The sequence below is a fragment of the Sesamum indicum genome, linkage group LG11 (assembly GCF_026168435.1).
Source record: "Sesamum indicum cultivar Baizhima isolate 11 linkage group LG11, ASM2616843v1, whole genome shotgun sequence".
NCBI lineage: Eukaryota > Viridiplantae > Streptophyta > Magnoliopsida > Lamiales > Pedaliaceae > Sesamum > Sesamum indicum.
Window position 1 is genome coordinate 14,443,188 of NC_142667.1, and position 23,980 is coordinate 14,467,167.

The window sequence follows — 23,980 nt, forward strand, 5'->3', positions numbered from 1 at the left end:
AAAATTTATCAATTAATGTAAATTTTGAAAAGTTGAATAAGTTAATTATTTATCATGAAAGACATTTTTGACTTCATAAGAAATTGATGCAGCGGTGATGGAACTCTTTTCCTTTTTATATTAGTATAGATAATGACAGTTAAAACATGATGTTGATCATTTAAAATAAATAAATAATGATATAATTAGTACAAGTATTTAAAAATATAATTGAGATTTTAAAATTTAAAGTTGTTGCGTCACAAACTACTAGTTGTGAGTGAAAAATAATATTTTTTATATTAATGTAAATGATATTTATATAAAATGTAATTTTATTATTTTGCAGTAAAAGATTCGAATTGAAAATTTATGGGAAAATCATGGGATATTTTGAAATTCAATGCCATCATTCTTTATGAATTTGTTAGGGTAGTTGAGTTTCTAGTCAAATTCATATCTTTTGTTGCGTGTATTGGTTGGATTTATTGTATTGTACATATTCGCTCTATATTTACTACGGAATTTCAGTTGCACGATAAGGTATTATTAATACTATTGTTAATGCTGTAAAGTTTTTTCTAGTCGGCATTCACATGTTCTTTGGATTTTGTTTATAGTTGGGTCATGCAATTTCAATTTTCACGTATTGTACGTATTGTTAATTATCTATGCTTTTATTAAAATATCTTATTGTGCCAATTTTTAAATATTTAAATTTAGTTTTTAATTTATTTATTTTTAAAAAATATAATAATAATTTTTAGTAATTTCACAATCACATTTTTTTTTTCTCTTAATTCACTATACTTTTTCTTGTAAATTTTCATGATTTTAATGAGGGTCTCACATGAACTATGACCATTTTTATAATTTGATATCTAATTTTTTTTTAACTTAATATTTCAACTTCACGAATTTTGCACTTCGTTATTTATAACTATTGTTCAACCAAGTTTTTTATTGAAAAAGCATCACATGTTGTGCACATGTCATATATTAAGGGTTATGTGATGTGATATTTTTCATTTATACACAACATGGGATGATTTCCGACAGGAAAATAAACAAAAAAAGGGCAAAGTGCAAATTTCGCAAGAGTTGAAATGATAAATTGACAAAAAAAGAATAAAATTAAATATACTTCGGATAGTAAAATATAATTTATCCTTTTAATAAATACACAATTTCATTTTCTCATATGCATTTCAATAGGCGTGTGGCAGCAATGGGGGCATGGAGTTGGCAAGCCTCCGCCGGGGTGTTGTCAAGTTGAACTTTGATGGTGCTTGGGGTCGGAGTAGTTGCGACGGACAGTGACGGAGTGTGCTTGGATTGGTGCTCGATCGACTAGAGCGGATGCTTATAACTTATAAGCATGTTGAGGCATTAACAATACAACTATCACGCGCTGCTACTTCAGAATTGGAGAAGGGACATCGTTACTTTCAGATGGAAAGTGATTGCCTGCAGATTGTCCAATCACTATCAAATTCTTAAGCCGATCTCTTGGATGTTGGAAGCATTGTTCAAGATATCAAGTGATTAGCCTCGTGTTTGATTATTTTTAATAAATTATACACACACAAAACATATATGATATATATACACTATTGTTAGTGTATTCAAGATTATATGAGGTTAATCTGGCTTGTCAACCCAAATTTTATAGGCCTATTAATATTTGGGCTCACAAATACAATTAACCGCCATGTAATTTGGAATACACTAATGTAGTACATGTTATACATAGTGGTCTAGAAGATTGGTATAAGAACTTCAACTTCTAACATTGAAAGAATGACAATATTTATGTACTTAACTTACTAAATATTAAATATAGTATGAATTACTATTGGGGTGCAATGGGCACCACATGACGCGTAACGTTATTCTAGTTGTTAGACCCTACTTCTGATAAGGTATTTTTCATGGTGAGTAGGCTTTAAATATAAAATATAACTATTGTTCGATGCCTTATCGATGTCTCTAAATACTATAATGTTGTTATCAGTTGCCACATCATAATTTAAATGTTTTAACACCAATTCCTTTTTGGAGACATGTGTGCCCGAGCCTTGCAACACAACTCATGTGTGCGACACAGCCGATGAGAAATGCTATCTAGTTGGTCTTGTTAGTAGTCATATGCTTATTTTAGAAATTGATAAATTACAATGACCTTTTCTAATATTTGTCATAATTATCAATACATTTTCGTTATTTGGAAAATTACTAATACCTTCTCGTTGTTTTGAAAATTACCAATACATCACTTGATTTTAACTGTTGTCTAACAATTAGTTCAATCCGTTAGTCTCGAATAAGTTTTCATTCATCTTTTTGATAATTTGACCAAAAAACTCTTATGAACTGAGAACAATAATTTTATTTATTTATTTATTTATAATTTTTTAATTTTTTTACGGACTAAGAACATAATTTTTTATAATTTTTCGAATGTCTAATTTTTTACAAAATTTTATTTTTTTAAATTCAGTAAGGGGATAGTTGACAATTTCATACATATACTCAAAATTGAATAATTTCATCAAATATCATCAAGCATTTATAATTTTTCAAATAACGAGGTTATTTATAATTATGCAAGCTTGATGGGGTGTGATTGTAATATACCCTTTAAAAATTATAGGATCATTATGGATCATTTCAACTTCATACAGATGGTCAATGTGTTGTTAAGTGAAATACGTTAGTTCTTCTTCAATTATTTATTTTTTGTCAACCAAACCCTTCAATTTAATTAAATACTTATTGAATTTAATAAGAACTAACATACTCTAAAATTTAGGAGGGCGTTCGGGTGCATTTATTAAATCTTAAAAAAAAAATAAATTATAAAATGTTGAAAAATGTTAAATAATTTTTTTATGACATCGGCTTATAATATATATATATATATATATAATATTGGAAACCGATAAACTCCTTTAATCATAAGAGTATGAATTATTAATTTATTTCCAATTCTTTTTATTTTTTTTCAAAAATTAATATATTAATTATAAAATTGTCATTACTATTTATTTTAAGTTCATTGCCAATATTTTATCCAATCAGTTCAAATATTTATTTTCCAAAGAGATATAATATTTTGTAAATTTTTTAAAAAATATTTTATAATATATGCGGATTTATATTTAATAAAAAATAAAATGGCCAAATACTCATAAATTAGTGAACCTTAACATACTATTCGATCATTGCCCGAATGATGCAATAAATTGGATATATTAAATATAAGAATTTTGAGAAAAATCAAAGAATTACGAAAAGTGTCAAGACTTGAAAATGAAATAAACTCATCATTATCAAAAAAACATGACACTAAATCTCAAATATAAATAAAAAATCAATAACCTCCGATCGAGATTCAAGATTTTGATTGAATAACAAAAGGGGGAAAAAGAAAATAAAAAAAAAAGATTTTCTTAAATTAAAAATTAAATTACTTTGACACCAGTTAAAAAATACATAAATACCCCATATCTTACGCAAAATTTCAACTCCACGTTCAGAAATAATAATAATAATTACATCTACATTCTACACACTTATTCAGAAATAATATTTGTACAAATACATTTTAAAAAATATTATACTAAAATTACTCAAAAGGTGTAACTTATAATGTTACAAAATATCCGAACTACAAATGTAATTTACGCTAAATTAAACTAAAGGCCGGAGGTGAGTGAAAAGTTATGTCCCAAGCCAAGTTCCAGCAGCACTCACAGCTACTTCTACTACTAATACTATAGAGTTGGTTTGGTCTGTGTCTCCTTACAAGTATCGCCCCCTGCTATCAGATCTGTTTTTCTTGTTGTCTTCTCCTTTTTAGAGAGAGAAATCTAAACAATCGTGGTCGCCATGAATATGGCGATTAGGGCTTTTCTGCTCCTCCTCATGTTCTTCGCTTCCTCCGATCCTGCTTACTCTCTCTACGAAGACCAAGTCGGCCTCATGGATTGGTCTCCGCCTATTCTCTGTCCATGTGTATATGCTTAATAATGTTATGCAATTTTGTCTGGTAGTTGGTGAAATTGATGATTGGGTGGTTTGCGATTGCGTAGGCATCAACAGTACATAGGGAAAGTAAAGCACGCAGTTTTCCACACGCAGAAGGCGGCGAGGAAGCGCGTCATAGTCTCTACTGAGGAAAATGTCGTCGCCTCGCTTGATCTTCGCCATGGAGAGATTTGTGAGTGTTTCTCTTTTTCCCGAATTTAACTTGTGAAGTTTTGACTGAGCATATTGTACTTTGTGGCGTATCATTTACAGTAATCTTTTGCTTGTGCTGCAGTTTGGAGGCATGTATTGGGGCCCAACGACGCCATAGATCAAATAGATGTTGCACTTGGAAAATGTAACCACGATATGTTTTATAGTCGCTTCTGTTCTTATGCTGAGAGATATGTTTTATATGTTACTTGGATTTGTTAGTTTCAGTATATCTTAGAATGAAAATTGGTTAGTTTCCTGCATATTTGTTGGTCCATAATGATATTCAGCTAACATTACATTGTTTTCCTTTTCATTTTCTCTCTCTTGAAAACTTAAGTAGATTGCTAAATCTTCTATTCTGTTGACAACAGTCGATAAGGCATTTTGGATTTGATCAGCTTGATTAAATATAACCCGCATAATCACATGAAAAGTACAGTTTTAGGAAATTTTCATTTAATCAAATGTATTGCTGTAGCACTTTCAGTAATTAAGCTATATGTCAATGGATATACGATCCTTAGTAGCTGTTTTCATATATCTGCAGATGTTATTACTCTGTCATCTGGAGGAAGTGTCTTAAGAGCTTGGAACCTTCCTGATGGCCAGATGGTGTGGGAATCAACACTTATTGGCTCGACGCCCTCGAAGCCATTATTACTAATTCCAGTGAGTTTAAAGTGATATCCTTAGCTTAAAAAAGCCCAGTTGATGTCCTATGCTTTACCTCATCTTAATAGGACCTTTTGTTGGATGACAATGTGCACTTTGTGAAGGAAGTCCGTCAATATACAGTGTGGTACATGAATACCATGCTAATATTAGATTATGTTCCATTGGTTCTTCATGATTAGGTTATGAATGTGCTGATGTGACCTTGATTCACTTTTCAACTGAGTATATTAAGTGAAGTGAATAAAGGAAAAGCTTGTTCCATCTTTTGGTCAAGCACGGGCCCAAACACCATGATCCTCATCTGGGTTTGAACTTCATCCCAGCCACTGTTTTGGTGTCAAAGCGCTGCCCTTCAATGAATCGCGAAAAGCCTAAAACTAACTTACTGGCCCAACAATTTCAATATGTCTAATTTGTTCTGTTTGCACTTCTACTTTATTCTCCAAGTGTTTAGATATGCTCCTTTTTATACTTGGCAAGAATAACTCTTTAAAATAGTATGCTAATGCTGTTTTTCCTAACATTTGTGAGATTGCTAACAATCACTCAAATACTAGGGTATTCATGGCAATATTACGTGTTTTTGAAGGTAGAATGTTCCAATTTGTTGTGGTGGAAAGACCTCTCTTTCCCTTAATCCAAGAGCCCATAGTGCCTCCACAGTTTGATATTTTATTAGCAATGTGAGTGGGAGACTTCAGCTCACGCAATTTTGGTGACTGAAAAAATAGATACATTGTTTTGAAGAATCATTACTTCCTAGTGAGCTACATTTAGGTCAGTATTTTCAGCTAACTATCATCATACTGCTATCAGTATTTATGGCAAAGAGCAGATGTTTTCTGGAGTTATGGGTCTTGCATAAAACCCTGTTTTATTTCTGAAGAATATTATATTTTCTTCTGTTACTTGAAAGGCTCTATGTCTATAGTGCGTGTAATCATAATTCAAAAATCTTCCTTGGCTTTGTTGCCAACTCATGGATAACAACTCCATGATACATTGATCTCATTCCAACAGTTCACTGGAAGTGATATACAATACTATTGTTTATTACAGACAAATTTGAAGGTCGACAAGGACAACATGATCTTTGTTTATGGTAATGGTTTTATTCACGCTGTTGCAAGCATTGATGGTGAAGTCATCTGGAAAAAGGAGTTAGCTTCTGAGGGGTTTGATAACTTAAACTCAAAATGTCAACCTCTTTGATACTTGTCATGTTTTTCCAAACAATGGCTGAATATTTTTCTCATGTTTTGCAGCATTGATGTCCAACAGTTAATTTATCCAGATGGAAGCGAGATAATATACGCTGTAGGTTTGCTTGGTTTCTCCGGATTTGATGTTTTTCAACTCAATGTTAAGAGTGGTGAGCTGTTGAAGCATAACAACATGTTGTTTCCTGCTGGGTTTTCTGGGGATTTGTCATTTGTAACGGACGACACAGCTGTGGCACTGGATTCTACTCGAAAAGTTCTGGTTGTTATTTGCTTCCAAGATGGAAAAATTAGCTTTCACCAGACACATGTTTCTCAGCTGATCGAGGATATTTCAGGAGCAGCTGCTATAGTACCTTCCAAAATTCCTGGAATGTTTACTTTAAAAATAGATGCTTCTGTTATCTTTATTGAGGTGATAAATGAGAGCAAGTTGAAGGTCGTGCACAAAATTGGTCATGAAAATGCTGTCAGTGATTCTCTTTCTCTACCGGAAGGCCAAAAAGCTGTTGCCCTAATCCAGCATGGCGATGGTAAGATTCTTTTGACTGTGAAGCTTGGTAATGACTGGACATCCAATTTAATAGAGGAAACAATCCAGATGGATCATCAGAGGGGCCTTGTGCATAAGGTTTTTATCAATAGCTATGTTCGTACGGACCGGTCGAATGGGTTCAGGGTTTTGATTGTCATGGAAGACCATTCTTTGTTACTGTTACAACAAGGTGAGATTGTCTGGAGTAGGGAAGATGGACTAGCTTCCGTTATCGACGTAAAAGCATCAGAGTTACCAGTTGAGAAGGACAGTGTGTCTGTTGCGAAAGTAGAACACAGCCTTTTCGAATGGCTTAAGGTAAGCTGTTATTGGAAGTAAGCTAGCTACTGAATTTCTTTGTAGTTTTGAAGTGTTGTGCTTCTACTGAAACTTGTTTTATTGGTAACACTGGTATGATTATACTGTTCCATCTGAGATCTATTTATCATATATTGAGCATATTGCTCGTCTTCCCGAGGGCTTTGATCTATGTCCTGCTATAGCCTCCATAGTGGAAAAAAAATTTACAAGAAGCACCTCCCTAGATTTGAATAGCATTTGAAGCCTCTAGTTAATGGTCATGTGCACTACTATTTGGAATTAGATTTTGACCTATCAAGTTTGCTCATAAGAACACATAACAATGGTCTTATGTTCTCTTTTATCTGCCCAGGGGAAATGAGGACATGCTGACGTTGTATGTGTATTTTCTACTCTCCCATTTAATGCATAATGATTGAATTGAATGATGTTAATTTCTCAGCTTACTAAAAAAGATGAAAATCTGTACCCCGTGTTGCATCTTTTATGTCTCTTTGTTATTCACGATCCTATATGAAGTGGTTGCTTTGACTTTTTCATTGTTCTCTCAACCTTTCTTTTAAAGGGACATCTGCTGAAGCTGAAAGGAACTCTAATGATAGCAACCCCTGATGATGTGGTAGCCATACAGAAAATAAGGTTGCAAAGTTCCGAGAAAAGCAAGATGACTCGGGACCACAATGGGTTCAGGAAGCTTCTCATAGTACTTACTCGAGCAGGAAAAGTTTTTGCCCTGCACACTGGAGATGGAAGAATTGTGTGGTCTCGTTTACTGAATTCTCTTCGCAAATCAGAGGCATGTGAAAATCCTAGAGGGATTAGTTTACATCAGTGGCAGGATCCTCATCATCATGCTTTGGATGAGAATCCATCAGTTCTGGTTGTCGGAAGATGTGGCTACAATTCAGATTCTGCTGGTGTTCTCTCTATTGTTGACACATATACAGGGGAGGAGCGCAGTCATATCGGACCTATTCATTCCATTGCGCACATTATTCCATTGCATTTTACTGATTCCATGGAACAGCGGTTGCATTTGCTAGTGGATGCAAATCAACATGCCCACCTGTACCCTAGAACTGCTGAGGCTCTTGGCATTCTTCAGCAGGAATTAGGGAACATATATTGGTATGCAGCTGAAACTGACAAAGGTATCCTAAGGGGCTATGGACTGCAGACAAATTGTGTTCTCGAGGTTGCAGATGACTTCTGTTTCGACACAAGGGATCTATGGTCAATTGTCTTCCCATCAGAGTCAGAAAAGATTGCTGCAACTGCAACCAGAAGTTTAAATGAGGTGCTCCTTTCTTCTTTATTCCTATTTCGTCAGAAAATGAATTTTGGGCTGATAGAGACTTCTGACTTTCTTGAGAAAGTTATGATGCAATCTTACTTTGCTATCATTCATATTTGAAAGCCTTCCTTTTCATGAGCTACTAAATCTCACTTGAATCACCTACATATAATGTCAAAATTGTCATTAACTTGGGGAATCTTTCCACATGTTTAGACAACATTTTACTTATTATGAGCTTTTGTGTCCCTTTTATGAGTTTATCTAGCAGTGTACACCACCTTGTTAGTTAACTACAATATACTAATTGTTTATCTGTCATTCATTTTTAGCAATGGAAAAGCCTGTGTTAAGACACAATGAATGTTCAGCAGAGATGCTTTATTTATCAAGCATTAGAATTTTTCCACACAACTTTATTATTCATGGGTTATCTTTTCCAGCCATCTTGTGTTGATATTTTTCAAGTAGAGAACTGGGCTTGTACAGGCATAAAAGCTTTCAGATTCTATAGTTCAATTTCAAATTGATGACATACTATGAAGTCATGGTACTGTATTGTCTAAAAGCTGCAAATAATATTCTTTCTTAGTTAATAATCTTGCTACCAATACATTTGGTTGAAGCAGGTATGCTTGGATTACCTTATTGCTGAATCCTGTATTTCACTAGTTTCCTATTTCTTGCTGCTATTGGTGGGCTATTGCACAGGAATGATTGCTGCACATGATTTTATGAATTGTGCCTAAAAGATAAATGGCATCTAAAGCCTCAGTGAAATCTGGCTTGAATTTCATCTCTTTTTGACGTAGTCAGTATAGGATGGATGCTTGGTTGACATTTTCCTGCAAAGGTTTTTATCATGATATTATAGACTTTTAGCTGTCTGATGATTTTCCTTCACACATATTCTTGTCTTCTCCAGGTAGTTCATACTCAAGCAAAGGTGACAGCTGATCAGGAAGTGATGTACAAATATATATCGAAGAATCTGCTGTTTTTGGCTACTGTTGCACCCAAAGCTGTTGGTCCTATTGGTTCAGTTACCCCAGATGAGTCATCTCTGGTTGTTTACGTGATTGATACTGTAACTGGTCGCATATTGCACCGGATGACCCATCATGGTTCGCAGGGTCCCATAAAGGCTGTAAGTTTTCCTTCTCTTACAACCATCCACGGAAATTACCATTGCATAAACCCCCCTCTAAACAACCAAAAAAAAAAGAGTGAAGAAAAAAAGTGAAAAACTAGTTTGATCTTATATCTAATGGTGTGCTTTTCTGTGGTCTCTTTTCATTGTGGAAACTGAATAATTCACCATACTTTTCTTCTCCAAAGGTCTTTAGTGAGAATTGGATTGTCTATCACTACTTCAACCTGAGGGCCCACCGGTATGAGATGTCTGTCATTGAAATCTATGACCAAGCTCGTGCGGTACTTCCTTCAGCATGATCTTATGTATTTTCATATTCCCTAGTGTCTGCACTTGCTTATATTATTTCCATATGTAGGAGAACAAAGATGTTTTGAAGCTTGTTTTTGGGACGCATAATCTTACATCTCCTATAACGGCGTACTCCCGCCCTGAGGTCTTCACAAAGTCACAATCCTATTTCTTTGCACATTCAGTGAAGACCATGGCAGTGACATCGACAGCCAAAGGCATAACGTCCAAGCAGGTTCTTCTTGGTACAATTGGCGACCAGGTCAGCGTTTTTAATTATATTTCTGATTGTTATTTGTGGTATGTCTTTATATGATACCTCCCCTAGTCCACTTTTGAGTTCTATTGTGTATTGGAAATCATCATGGAGATGCTTGGTTCTTAGCTGATCGTTTTATGCCTTGAATCTATTAACAGGTTTTGGCTCTTGATAAGCGGTTTCTGGATCCCCGGAGGACAGTTAACCCCACTCAAGCTGAGAAAGAGGAAGGAATTATTCCTCTTACTGATTCATTACCAATTATTCCTCAGGTGATTGCTAAAACTAAAAATCATGACTTTCTTTCAATCTGCTTTTTCCAAGGATGGCTACACTTTACATTTCTTCTTGCTGTGTACTTGTGGACATTGATTATGTTGCCAGTTATCATGCTGATGCACAAGTGAACTCTCTAAAATGCGGGCTTGATATTCATTTAAGAAACCTATATGATTGTGCGTTGGTCTTAGTTTATTATAGTGTGCATCTGAGCAGTAAGGCTTGATAATCATTTAAATTGTTTTAGCACTCTTGGTAGTCCCCGTCTTCATGTACATGACCATTGACCCAAGAATTTGTAGTTCAAGATTGAGCTTGAGTATGAAGGTTGAGACATGTTTCGAATTCCATATCTTAGGATGTGGTTGTATTTGCTGTTATCTTGTGAACCTGAATGTTACTTTTGTCTACAGCCCAGGACCTTTATTTAGTTTTGTATATTAATACATAATCAACCCTTAATTAGAACGAAGAGCAAACTGGAATGTCTCATAGCATTTTAACTTTTAGCTGATTGTTGAATAAGTGGATAGCAGTAAAATTGTTCGACCTCCATACTTCTGTAAAGAACCATTGAAGCCTGATAGAGTTTACTATGTAGAAAGATTTCGTTGGCTCCTTAGTCCAAATTATTATCCTTTTCTGCCAATGCATGTCATTAAGTGTTTGATCCTATTTCTCCCTTTTGCAGTCTTACGTAACTCATGCTCTTAAGGTGGAAGGTCTAAGAGGCATAGCAACTATTCCTGCAAAGCTGGAGTCAACCACCCTTGTTTTTGCTTATGGCGTGGATCTCTTTTTCACTCGACTTGCACCTTCCAGAACATATGATTCACTTACTGAAGATTTCAGCTACGCGCTGCTTCTAATCACAATTGTTGCCCTTCTTGTGGCAATTTTCGTTACGTGGGTTTGGTCAGAAAAGAAAGAGCTTCAGGAGAAGTGGAGGTGAACAGAAACTGCTTGCGACTCCATCTTCCTGTGACCTTTGTAGTTTGCAGGAGCTTTTTGTTGTCTTAGATCTCGGACCAGCCACTTTCTAGCATGCTTTTCCTGTGGTTTGACTTAATTCTGATTGATGAGTACAAAATCTTCAATCAAATGTTGTAAATTCAAAAACAGAGGAAAATTGGAAGACAGAAAAGGTAGGCTAATTGTGCTTAATTCTGTTTCTATCATAGCGACATATTGTTACAGAAGCACACTGTCAGTGAGGATGAAAATTTGATTCTTTCCTCACACAACAATTTTCTAATCATATTTGCATCCAGGTTTGTGCATCATTTTAATCATCCGAAAATGTTTGTTATTGAGGCTGGTGATTCTTCTCACTCTGTTTTACGAGATAATTTGATTGATTTTACAAGCTCAATGAAAACTGTATATAGAATGATTCTTGGACAAAGGTTCTGCATTCATGAAGTAATTTTCTGTGATACGATTGAAGCGTCAGTAATTCCAAAATTTTACATGCAATCGCCGTGCGATGATTGATGTCTAATTATTATATTTCCTTTTCAATTTTAGGAATCAATTGAGGCTGCCTTAACCAGCAAAAATATGAGTGAAGCAAATCAAGTGAGTATCTTTGATGGGTAGACTTGGCCGTAAAAAAGAATAACTAAGAAAGGAGAGATAAGCTGCGCAGATCTATTCTTGGAAAAGAAGATGAGATTACATTAATTTGGCTGCCAATCTTTACAAATATATGAATCAGCAACAGTGCCAATAATGGGACACAAAGAGTAATTTACAAAAATAGACAACCTACAGTTACCAATAAATGCAGCATGAGAACAATATTACTCTTATGCATTATTTTGAAGACTGCACCAGTTGATAAGCTGCTGCTCACACTCAGCTGTCCAGCATTCATAAATTCATCTTTACTGGAAGTTATGGATACATTCACAGACAAAGAACCTGAAGGAAAATAATCATATTGTAAATAAACGGTAGAATCAGATTTTTACCACCGGTAGAAGATGAGGTATATGGGATTTTTGGTCTGGTGTTTAGATGTTCTTAAGATGATGAAACGAATTGGACAGAAGGAAAAAGTAAAACTTACAATCGTAGTCTGCCCATCCTATTCTTTGATGAGCCAAATCATAAACAAAGATTTTGTCTTTAAGAACAAGATCTGGAACAAGAAAATAACAAATAAGTTCTGCAGATATTTGCTTTTGAAGTTTACGGACAAACCAAAAGACACCATTTCATCGCCTGAAAAAGTGATAGCACATCAATCATCTCAAACTAAAACATAATTGAGTCTGCATTTTGTATCAGGGTGTCGGACTGTTCTCCTGCCAAATCTAGAGAAGCTAGGAAGCAAATATCTTTCATTTTATAAGTTGGAAAAGGCTGTTGTTTGCAGACATGGTTAACATGCAAAACATGGTGTTATGTCCTAAAAATGATATGATGGATTTGTAATTTTTCATGACGAAATGAATTAACCTCTCAGAAGTCTACCACCTGCTTTGATCCTGGCTTGAGTTATATTCTAGTCCATTACATCTCCAGCTGTCTTTTGCTCATTAAGCTTTTAAGTTAAAACCAAATGAAGTTACATGCACAGCTTTGGAGAAAAAAATACACGAGAACTGATGGTGATTCATGCTGACATTTTGTTTATCAAAATTTTTTATTCATTTAGGTTTGTCTATTATGTGCAAAAATCATTAGCTTGAGAAGAAGGTTCAGTGGGTCATAGGAAGTAAGTTCATAAGACATATTAAGCAGACCATCGTCCTTAAGAAAAGGCAAGCAACTGACCTCCTAAAATTGTTGTGCCTTGATTCTGAACTTTAATGAAGCCCATGCACCACATTGCAGCACCATCCTGAAAAACAGCAAGAATGAAACATTTTACATATTTACTGAGAGCTGCATAAGAATAATAGAAATTCCAACAACGATAACAATAATTATGGTCATGATGTGATGCTGCTGCTGCATGTGATTATAGTAACAATAGTAACAAATATAATCAGGACGATAATGAAGATATTACAGTAAAAACAAAAACAACAATAATAGAACTAGCATGATCCAAAGTCAACCTTGTCAGTGATCAGAGTGGTCTTAACAGAATGTGGAGGAATAATGAAGACATCAAATGCAGAGACAAGTAGAATACTCACAAGAAATCCCGTGCGTATGAGGTAGTCAATTGGTCTTAAAATCATGGATGCACCCCCAGCAAAATTCAGAGCAACGGGTGGGAAAATCTCAATTACACTGATAAGAGAAGAAACATTTTTATTCAGGTCTCTATAAATCCTGATCAAGGATGTTTCGTCAGAGTAGCACTAGAGATAACGGTCTAAACAATGAGGAAAATGCAAACCTTGTAGGGACTAGATAGCATTGATTTCCTCTTGAAATAATTGGTCTTACAGATGGAGAAACAGCTGCAGTTATCTGCAGAGCCAATAAGACCTCACTGTTGGTGCAAAAAACTATTAACTTTGTTTACAATAACGTTGCTGCATAAGACCTAATTATTCAAACAGATTTGAATAGGGCAAAGTCTCATGTTTGTAGTCGGATAATGCACGTTAGTATCAGAATGCTTCAACTATTTTAGTTCCACTAAGTTCGTTTAAGTCAACTACATGATCCCGGCTCTAGCAGCCTGGGTCTGGCAAGAGCATTTAAGCATGCCCTTGATGTCACTAATGAGACATATGGTGCAAGATGAGAACTGTCACATTATCACAGGTTCTAGCTTCAAAAAATTCATGACTGACGAGAGGCAGTTCTGAAGTGGGTTGAGATATAATTACAGCAGAAACAAAAGGATCATAAGCTCCTTCCACAAGGTATGCCAAAGTTGTTCCAGAATCAACAATGGTTCCCTGGTTGCCAGATGTTGCAAAAACTGCCGGATCAATAGGTAATACTTCTCCGTTGACAGCAATGCTCTGGAGATATAAATTGTAATGAGACCTGAAACATTAGTGATAAAAGGTCAAATTAGAAGTATCTCAAACTTCGAAATGCACTTTACCCACACAAATAAGGGACACAAGAAATGCCCACTAACTAGATGCTCATCGTGTGCATGAAATTTCAATTTCCTTATTGTGATGCATGTATCATAACAATCTTATACCATAGCAAGTGTCAGTGAATGCTTAAAACCCACAGACAATGCCAAAACATTTCCATCTTGTAGAAAATATACGTACTGTGATGGAACAAGGGGAGTATAAACGATTCTTGGATCCAATATCTCACCAAGAACTAACACACCTCCACCATTTCCCTCTCCTCTCAAGCAATGGGAAAACACTTTAGGTGTAATCCTGCGAGAAGACAGTTGCGATATTACTGAAAGATCCTGCCGGCCAAACCCGAAGATCCCATCAACTGCTCTATCTGATTTAGTCAAGTCCCCAAACAGAGAGGTGCTGCACCTGTTGCCACAGAAAATGATGATGTCTCAGCAAACAAAAATTCTAGTTGTCATATGCCCGAAAGGACAAGGAGATAGAAGTGAGAAATATAGAATTTAATGTATGTCAAGCCCAATGATCGAAATGTTTAATAGAGTAACTTTCTTTTACTTTGGCTTCCAATTTCCCAGAAACTCAACACATAGCCTTTATTTTTAACATATCAAGCTTTGCTTACAGCTTTTTATCTCAAGGTTAGTGCCATTCTACAATCAAGTTGGTTGTGTGAATGATAATGGCAAAATAGTACAGCATAAAGGATTACTTCTGTCATGCAAGGGGAGTAGCATATATACCAAACCACATCTGAGAGCACATGTATGAAGAGCAGGAGTCAGATTAACAGCTTACCCAAAAACAATAGGAGCGGACGAATTGGCTACTAATGAAGTACCCAAAATTGAGTCAAAATAGAGCAGGTCAGATACATAAAAACCAGCAGTGCCGCTTCCATCTCCATATTGAAATGAGTAACCACATTGGTTGCTTTCAGCAGAGCATTCAGCAGATGCAGTTTGAACTATGGAAGCACATATATTATCTGAGCAGGAAATAGGAGAAACAGTTGAAGAGGCAGCAACATCGAAGAAATTCAGAGGAATCTGCAAGTACAACCCATCATCAGTTCAATTTGGAACTCAAATTACTTACAGTGAAGTATCAAAGAGAACAAAATCAAATATTATATAACAAGATAAATAGCGAGCATTTACTCCCAGTCCACTACTCTGGGGGCAATTGTTACAAGGACTGCAAGTAACCCACAAGATGTCACTCCCAGTATCAATTTGCACATTGAACTCTCGCGGTGGAGATCCCAATCTCACTTTGGTAAAATAAAGTCTGTATAATTCAATAATCCTTAGTTAATTATCAGAGAAAGAAAACAAAGTTGAATAACTAATTATCACATGATCATGTGTGCACACAAAATCACAAATAACTGGAATATCAAGACAAAATGATGACATCAAAGTTGAGAAACATAAACAAAGCAGACATTCATTTCCTAAATTTTCCAATAAACCGTACGAGAAACTAAAAATCTCAGCATCACACAATAATTGAGGACCCCAAGCGAGAAATAGAATCCAACAGCAAAGTCCAAACAGTGAATTTGACCTGAAAAATGCAAACAACATAAGCATTGTCCAGAGCCTCTGTTTCAACATTCAAATGAAATAAAAGGAACACAGTGTTCAAAGAATACCTAGAGCCAGAACTATCAAGATTATCTTTTTCGGTGTACTTCCTTTCCACAAACATAAATTTCTTTAACTTACTGACCAACCCAACAGCGACGAAAGCAGAAATGAGAAAGAATCAACGGAGCGCTGGTTTATTCCATTCAATTGCCGACTTCGCCAAGATATCGACAGCTCAAACATGATAAGCAAAAAGGAATGAACTACACAAACAAACACAAAAAGCAAAGGAAAAAAAGTTCAAAAGAGAAAGGCTAGAATTTTCAGAGGTGGGATAAAGTTACCCAACGACGTAGGGATCGGAAGTACCCAGGACCGGGAAATCTACGATGCCGCCGGAAAAGCTCTGCAAAATCCGAGCGTGCCTCGCACGGTCCCGCGCCTTAATCACCTCAAGCTCCACCCTCTCCCTCAACGGAAACGCCCTCTCCAGAGTAAGCACTCTTTGAATTCCCGCGCCGCTCACTGCCGATACCAAGGTGGCTGCGACAACAGCAACCGTCGCCGCCATCACCTTCAACACCCAGCCAGCCATCGCCGGCACTCCAATGGCCCACTAAAGTGTATTTTATGGTATACAACTACTCCTGCTAATCCGTTGCGCTTGTTATGCAAATCAAACGTAGAATGAGAATCAAAAGTTGTGTGTGTGTGTGTGTTGTTCTGTTGGTACGAGATTTGCTGAGAATGTCGTGTACAAGTACCTGAAAGCACACACTCATACACGCACAAACACACCACACACGTATTTATATACACACGCAGACACAGAGGCCCGGAGACACAGAAAAAGGTTCCTATTATAGAAACAAAGTATATTTCCCGTGATTTAATCGCAGTAGTTTAGCAAAGGGTAAAACGGTCACTCAGGAATTTATTTTAATTTTGATATATAATAAAACAAAATAATAATTAAACTATCATTCTCTCCTCCTCTAAGTTTTAGTGTAATTATATACAAATACTTTATAATTTATAAAATTACATTTAATATCTCTTATGTTTGTTTCTATCTAACAAATAAATTAATAAAAAAGTTGAATGAAAATTAATATTTAACCTCAATTAACTTATTACTCACTGATTTCATGTCAAATAATTGTTTTTATTGAAATAACCTTATAATAATAAAGATATACTTCCTTACATACATTATTATTTGAACATTTATAAGAATAATTTTATTAGAAAAAAAATTTGTCTGAACCTACAATAGGTCAATAACAAGTCAATTAAGTATTGATATAAATTTTTATTTAATTTTTTACTAATATCGACAAATTCGATAAATTTTAACAAACAGAGACGTCTATTTATTAGATAGAAATAAATGTCAGTAGTATTAGATGATTTTTTTTTAATTTACAAAAAATATATATTTATATATAATTATATCGAACTTTAAGAGAAAACAATATAGTTATTCTTAAAATAAAAAAAGACTAGGCGGGTCGAACTATAGGGATCTTTTGTCACAATTTGAGGTCTCATTTGTAGACCACATAAGACCCAAAAAATTCACCCTTATTTCGGATCAATTTATACTTTTAAAAATAAGTGGTAATTTTAATTTTGGAGTTACTAGAAGCCTTATGGGAATTGAACAACAAACATAAAATGGGAGCATTGACGTGAATTTTGGCTGCTCGTCTTTTATTACAAGGAATTGATAATATGTAAAAGTTGTGTAGACTTAATTAGCATGGAAATTGCATCTTATGTTCCGTGGTAGAGCGTTCACACGCTTGACTTTTGTACAATGTTGTTGATGTCACTGTCGGCCGTAATTCAAGTGTAAATTCTAAGCAAATCCCATTCCATTTCAACTTATCAAAATAAATAAATAAATAAATAATCCAACTTGTGCGCATGCTGATTTTCCCGGATATTCTTCTACACACCTCAATTATTATACTGAAATTACTTGGTATTGATTTTTTCAAATTTAGTAAGAACACAGAGCTCCAATTTTAATGCGGAAAGATCTAAATCTATTTAGATAAGATAGAAATCTTGAAATGTGACCTGCAAGATAAGAAATCATAAGAACCACACTGAATATGTCCTGGTTATAGTTATCCAACGTTTAAGTCAGCAACATTCTTAAAAAATTAGAATATAAAGGTTGCACTAAAATATAAGGTTTCAAAAGTTGTATTTGGGGTGTCAATAACTAATATTATACATATACATATATTCCAACTATTGACCAAAAAATAATCGAACGATCATTATGAATCCTTACATACTCGAGTTTAAATCAGTCGAGTCGGGTCGATACGACTGAAATATAAAATGTTGAATCTTGGCTTATTTTGTAATTAATTGAAGAATTGGGACACTTATGTAAAATTCCAAAATTAGAGGTTTAAGCAATTTTAGCAGATAACCGTTGTTTAATTTGTATAATACTTTCTGAGTAGAAACAGGAGCAGCTCAAAAAGCTACTCTAGAAACGTTCCTACCTACCAAGGGCCCATAACACAACTTTTTACATTCGATATAGCATATAACTAGTAACTCTAAACACTGTGTTTAGCAGCACATATATATATATATATATATATTAATTGTCAATGATAAAGATAAAGCATATATATGTATGTGTGTGTAATTACGTAAGTGAATCTTGCATGCTGATTCTCCATATCAAAGGCTGCACGGAACAGTTGAATAAGCTTTGGTACAAAAGGATGATAGCTAGCTTAAGGGCTAAGGTGTCAAAAGGGTATGTATTGAAAGTTGCGTTTATTCGTTTTACAAAAAATTTCTTCCACATAACTAAATCAATCACAAAATAAGTATGATATATTTATTATGTGATTGATATAAAATAAAAAGTCACCATAAAAGTGCTGATAATGACATTTATTTTTTTTAGTGACGAGAACATATTGTAATGAAAGTTGAGAGTGTTTGAACAAAGGACTTAATAATTACAATTTTTTACTAACAAATCATAGAATTTGATATGGAGTTTGCTTATGACTTTGATTTATATCAACCTAATTTAAATAATTTTAAATAGAAGCTTTAAATAAAAAAAAATACTCTTTTCAATATTAAGTTGATAAGTATTTATTTTGACGACCGTAAACACCTCCTAAATTGTGTTATGCTGACTAAATATTGAAAAAGCTAGCAGTATATATTTAGAGTTTGAAATTGAAATTCAAAATGTTAAAGGGGTAAATGAAATTTTATTCTTTCATTTAAATTCAAAATGAGTGAACAAAGTGAACAATATCCAGCAAGCCTTTGTTTAAAACGGCAAACCGAAGATAAAGAGAAGGAATAGACAAGTTGAAAGAATATCATCCTTTTAGACCGTCTCTTCATAATCAGACCGGATCCATCTGATTTAATCGAGAACCGACCATGTATTCGTGCAAATTCATATCATGCAAGTTGGTGAAGTCAAAATCGATACGGACCGATCTTGGAATAAATATATATATATATATACTTGAGGTAGGGAATATTAATTTCAAAAATAAATTTTTTTGGAATATTTAAAAGAAGATAAAACTATGTAACTATTGTAAGGTATAATAATTATTAATATGGCTTATAGCAGAAGATTAATTTTGGTTTCTTCTCGTGGAGAATGACTATGAAAAGTCTTTAAATACAGGTAGGTATGCTTGTGGATTTAGGTATAGACAGTGGAGTCATACAAGTCTTTGTACGTACTACTGTACTTGGGATCCATCTCAATTATCATTAGATCAACAATTTATTTTAAAATTAATTAAAATTATATATATATATATATAAGTTCCGACCGATAATATTGTCGTAATCCTAAACCCCATCATAAGATTTCGTGTGCATTGATTTGATTCTGTTTTATTTTATTTTGGTTGGTATATGTCTCATGAAAAATGTTTAACCAAATCCTAATTTAATAAAAAACAGCCTTAGCGCGAAGATAAAGATAATTTTGAAGATTACGACATTGACCTCAAACTATGCTTAACTGCTTACACATTGGATAATCTAAAATAGGTATACATGTAATTACGATTACATTATAAATTTCAATTATCAACAATTAGCATACAATTATTAACGCGAAATATATATAGCTAATCAGTAATTGAATTAAAGTGGGCCAATAATCACACGTTAGTGGGATTTGAATCAATTACCTCATGATTATGTGACTTCAATTTCGTCAATTAAACTGGATTTCGTTAACAACATATAAACTAGCACACATACAAAAATATCAGTGTATATTTATGTTTATTTTGCTCTTTTAATTTAAATTATGATATTTCAAAACTGCGTATTGAAACCGTTTCATCCAAATTCGACCTACTTTGCATTTCATATTAGGAAAAAAGGTGTTTAGAAAGACCTTTAAAAATGGATTTTTATATACATAAGGCTGGAATTAAAACTTTGTTGAAATGGAATGTAGTCATTTTCACTTGAATTAATTCTGTATTTGTATGTGGAGACGGTACAAAAATTGGAGAAATGATGATGAAGGTAGTAGGTTGTCTGATTTAGGAACACAAGTGAGTACAAAATGGAGGTATTACCATTCAAATAACAACTTTATTCCATGATCCATCAAATGTTGGGTCCAAGTCATGATTAATACACATGAGAAAAAAGTGGTTAGTTTCCTTTTACTTATCCCACAATTCTGCACAAACAGTAGTTGCTGCCCGGATCCCTCATGTTGACTGGATCCAACTCATGTATTATCAACAAAAATAACATAACCTCCTTTTTGTATTTTGTAAATATGAATGGACATAACTTTGTAATAACCTCAACGGTAAATTACAATAATTTTTTTTTAAAAATTTTCATAATTGATCTGACTCTAGTAAGAGTCTCTTGATGGTCGGATTGAGCTCGAAACCGATCACCCAAAAATGTGGTCTTGAGAAAAGAAGAGACCGTTAAGGTAGTTGGAAACTTCCCAACTAAAACCCTATGATGTTTAAGTTAGTGAATGTTTAGAGATGATCACAAGCGATTTAGAGTATTAAATATGATCGAAAAGGTAATAAATGTAACCTACCATAAATACGTGCGAATAATATTATTTATAAACTCAGATGTCCGTATACAGCTGGATCACGTGACGGCATCTCAAATGGGGGTGTTGCCAGGATATTTACAGTTTGAGTTTCAAGTTCCTAATTTAAGGCAAATATGAGCGGGCTGGGTCAACAACCCAACCTGAAAAAGTGTAAGGATTTTCAGGATTTTACGTAGACTAGCTTACTCTATTCTTCCTCAAAATTCAAATAATGAGGGAGATCCAAGTCCCTTTACTGGAAAGCAAAGGCTATGAGACGCAGTCAAAGTAGCCCCGATTTTGTAGGGGCATTTTAGTCTATTTGGAGGATAATACCTCCATCATTAATAATTATAAAAATCCTTTAAAATTAATGGACATATAATAAATATCTCCTTTCAGTGGACTATCACAATGGAGTATTTATTAATTTCAAAAGATTATTTGTCAAACGATGATGAAATATTTTTAATCATAATAAATTTAAAGAGAATTAATTGTAATTTCCTATAACTTCGTTTTAAAATTATGCTGACTTGAGTCGAAGCAGAGGTGATGTGGAATGAGTATTTGGAAATTGGGCTTCAGAGTTTTGGGCTTTCGGCCCATAATGAAAAATAATTGTCTTTTGGATTTAGGCTCAATTTTGATATTAATATTGTTATTGAAAAGTTACAATGAAATCTGCCCGTTTAATATAATCCATGAATTAAGAATTTTTATTAATATATAATAAATATTATGATTATTAATTATGAAAATTGATGATATATTGTAATTAAATTATTGAAACAATTTACGAAAATTGGTGTTAAATAAGGGTGCCGCCCTTAGAGTTAAGAGGGGACAAAATGCATAAAATCCCCCTGTGTTTTACAAAGTACGCAAAAACACCCTCTTATTTTCATAATTGCTAAAACCCCCCTCCTATTTGTTCTAGTCAGCAAAAAATCTTCATTCTATTAGCAAATAACGAGAAGTGGAGGAGACGCGCGTTTATTGCGTTTGGTAGTCATTTTATGCGATTTAGGTTCATATTTAATGACACTTTGGACTAAAATACTCTTCCATGAGTTTATATAACATACAAAGGGCTTTTTGACTTGTTTTATGTTTTCCTTTTGTCAGTTCTCACCTTAAAAAATAAATTAAAATTTCTCATATTAAATTTAAATTGAAATATTAAATTAAATTAAATTCAAATAATTTTATAATTGTTAATTATTAAATCTAACTATTATCTTTAATTAATTAAAATATATATTTAATTATAATTATTATTATTCATTAGCCAAAATATTTAATTATTATAATTATTTAAAATATTCTTAATTAACTAAAATATATTTTAATTAATATAATTAAAATTAATTTAAAAAAAAAAAGGAAAAACGGCGATTTTCGCCTGAAACTTAGAAATAAGTTCCCGGCGCTGTTCGGACGAATTTTAGAAGGCCAATGATACTATTCAAATTCTTTCTTCAAGATGAATATTTTCATAATTTCAATTTGAGTTTTCGTCAATAGAGAGTGGGCTTAAGTCACGACCTCCGAACATGTTTGCTGTTGATTCGTCTTCGTTCGGTTGAATCTCGATCTCAAACCACCACCATCAGACTCGTCTCTACAAGACGATTCCAACGAAATCAGTCTGACTCAATTTGGTAAAGAATTTATGGAGATACGATGATTTTAATAAATATTAGCCGCCGACGACGAGAATGATGGGGGAAGCCGGGGGTGGGGCTATGGGGTAGGGTGGGTAGTTAGTTTTTTCTTTAAAAATATATAATAATAATAATAATAATATATTTTTATAATTTTAAATTATTTATATATAATATAAGTTAAATAATTTATTGAATCTAGACATTTTATTTTTTTAAAATCTAACGGTTGAGATTAATTGATTAGATCTAACAATCAGTATTTGATCAAAGAAGATCCAACGGTCATTAATACAAGAAATAATATATAATAAGTAAGGGTTTAACGGTCATTTTTTAAAAAATTAACACCGTTAGTTGGATTTAACGAAGAGGGGGTGATTGAGTTGAGTTTTATAAAACACAATGGGGCTTTTGGCCTATTCTCATAACAAGAGGGTTTATTTTGCAGATTTTTTAAAACATAGGGGGTTTTTATGCATTTTGTCTGAACACAAGTTCTCTGCACCAACTTTTTGTTGGACCTCAGAATGTACACAGCTGGTTTGAGTGAACTTGGAAAACAGTGACCAACTTCTTTGCTTTGATCTTTCCTTTTCCCAGCCATGAGTATCAATATAGACTTTAAAACTGAAAAAGCAATGACCTATGTTTCTTTCAACATTGTTCCACTAGCCCTAAGATCACAATTCTTGTCCAGGACTGCTGTAGACTTCAAATTCTTGATACATTTGTTGACCATTTTATTAATCTTCTTTGTTGAGGTCACATAAGCATTAATTTTCCAAGTTGGAGGTTTGTGCAAAGGCGCACACGAGTATGATTCAACGTTGTTTTTTGTGTTCTCTGCTCAAAATATAGAGTCCTCTTATGGAAATTAATTGCTATTATACACATTAAGATCATGGAAAATGGTGATTTATGTTTACATAAATTTATCTATCCTTAAAAAAGATAAAAATCGGTGGAATTTTGACAGGCTAAGAATAAAATGATAATATATTGACCACACTCTTGCACTATCATATGATGGATTAGTGATATTTTTACCAATCTATATCTATATTATTTATATCTATAGTAATATAAGCACAGTAAAATTTGAAATCAATAGCAGTAGAATAATACATAAAATACTAACTTAAACTTAAAAAATTATATATATATATATATATGAAAGAATAAATATCACGAAATATTAAAGAAAAATGATCAATCTTATTAAACTAGAAATACTTTTGAAAAATTTAAAATGGGTGGCTTCTAATTAGTTAATTTTATAAAAAATTATATTTTTGGTCCGATATGTTAGGGTCTTTTTGTAATTTAGTCCTATTTATTACGATTTTC

General features: G+C 33.6%; 2 protein-coding genes across 3 annotated transcripts; one reads left to right on the top strand and one right to left on the bottom strand.

Annotated features, from left to right (window-relative positions):
- Nucleotides 1-3,606: 3,606 nt before the first annotated feature.
- On the top strand, nucleotides 3,607-11,534 carry LOC105174154 (uncharacterized). Its single transcript, XM_011096157.3, has 12 exons — nucleotides 3,607-3,971; nucleotides 4,074-4,201; nucleotides 4,304-4,366; nucleotides 4,772-4,893; nucleotides 5,959-6,074; nucleotides 6,165-6,972; nucleotides 7,541-8,272; nucleotides 9,195-9,416; nucleotides 9,608-9,703; nucleotides 9,781-9,975; nucleotides 10,131-10,244; nucleotides 10,943-11,534. The coding sequence occupies exons 1-12, from the start codon at nucleotides 3,871-3,873 to the stop codon at nucleotides 11,201-11,203; spliced, it is 2,958 nt and encodes a 985-aa protein (XP_011094459.2). The 5' UTR covers nucleotides 3,607-3,870; the 3' UTR covers nucleotides 11,204-11,534.
- A 370-nt stretch (nucleotides 11,535-11,904) lies between these two features.
- Nucleotides 11,905-16,698, bottom strand: LOC105174156 (aspartic proteinase 36). 2 transcript variants are annotated; one of them, XM_020697966.2, is made up of 12 exons: nucleotides 16,232-16,372; nucleotides 15,928-16,125; nucleotides 15,750-15,839; nucleotides 15,431-15,560; nucleotides 15,069-15,319; nucleotides 14,451-14,678; nucleotides 14,046-14,208; nucleotides 13,607-13,680; nucleotides 13,401-13,497; nucleotides 13,033-13,099; nucleotides 12,323-12,394; nucleotides 11,905-12,174 (listed from the first exon to the last, which is right to left on the bottom strand). In XM_020697966.2, exons 2-12 carry the CDS (start codon nucleotides 15,981-15,983, stop codon nucleotides 12,002-12,004), a joined length of 1,401 nt encoding a protein of 466 aa, XP_020553625.1. In that variant the 5' UTR covers nucleotides 15,984-16,125; nucleotides 16,232-16,372; the 3' UTR covers nucleotides 11,905-12,001. The 2 variants fall into 2 exon arrangements, with proteins under 2 accessions (XP_020553625.1, XP_011094460.1); XM_011096158.3 differs by lacking the exons at nucleotides 15,750-15,839; nucleotides 15,928-16,125 and having other exon boundaries at nucleotides 16,207-16,698.
- Nucleotides 16,699-23,980: the final 7,282 nt, after the last annotated feature.

Bases quoted from the DNA above. Each gene is read 5' to 3' on its own strand.
- LOC105174156 (XM_011096158.3), bottom strand. From the start codon at position 16,457: ATGGCTGGCTGGGTGTTGAAGGTGATGGCGGCGACGGTTGCTGTTGTC. The intron at 13,498-13,606 runs GTTTGCATTTTC...TTCTCTTATCAG, and splicing joins TGCTATCTAGTCCCTACAAG to TGTAATTGAGATTTTCCCAC. The intron at 13,100-13,400 runs GTGAGTATTCTA...GCTGTTTTTCAG, and splicing joins TCATACGCACGGGATTTCTT to GATGGTGCTGCAATGTGGTG.
- LOC105174154 (XM_011096157.3), top strand. From the start codon at position 3,871: ATGAATATGGCGATTAGGGCTTTTCTGCTCCTCCTCATGTTCTTCGCT. The intron at 4,367-4,771 runs GTAACCACGATA...ATATATCTGCAG, and splicing joins AGATGTTGCACTTGGAAAAT to ATGTTATTACTCTGTCATCT. The intron at 9,417-9,607 runs GTAAGTTTTCCT...TCTTCTCCAAAG, and splicing joins CGCAGGGTCCCATAAAGGCT to GTCTTTAGTGAGAATTGGAT.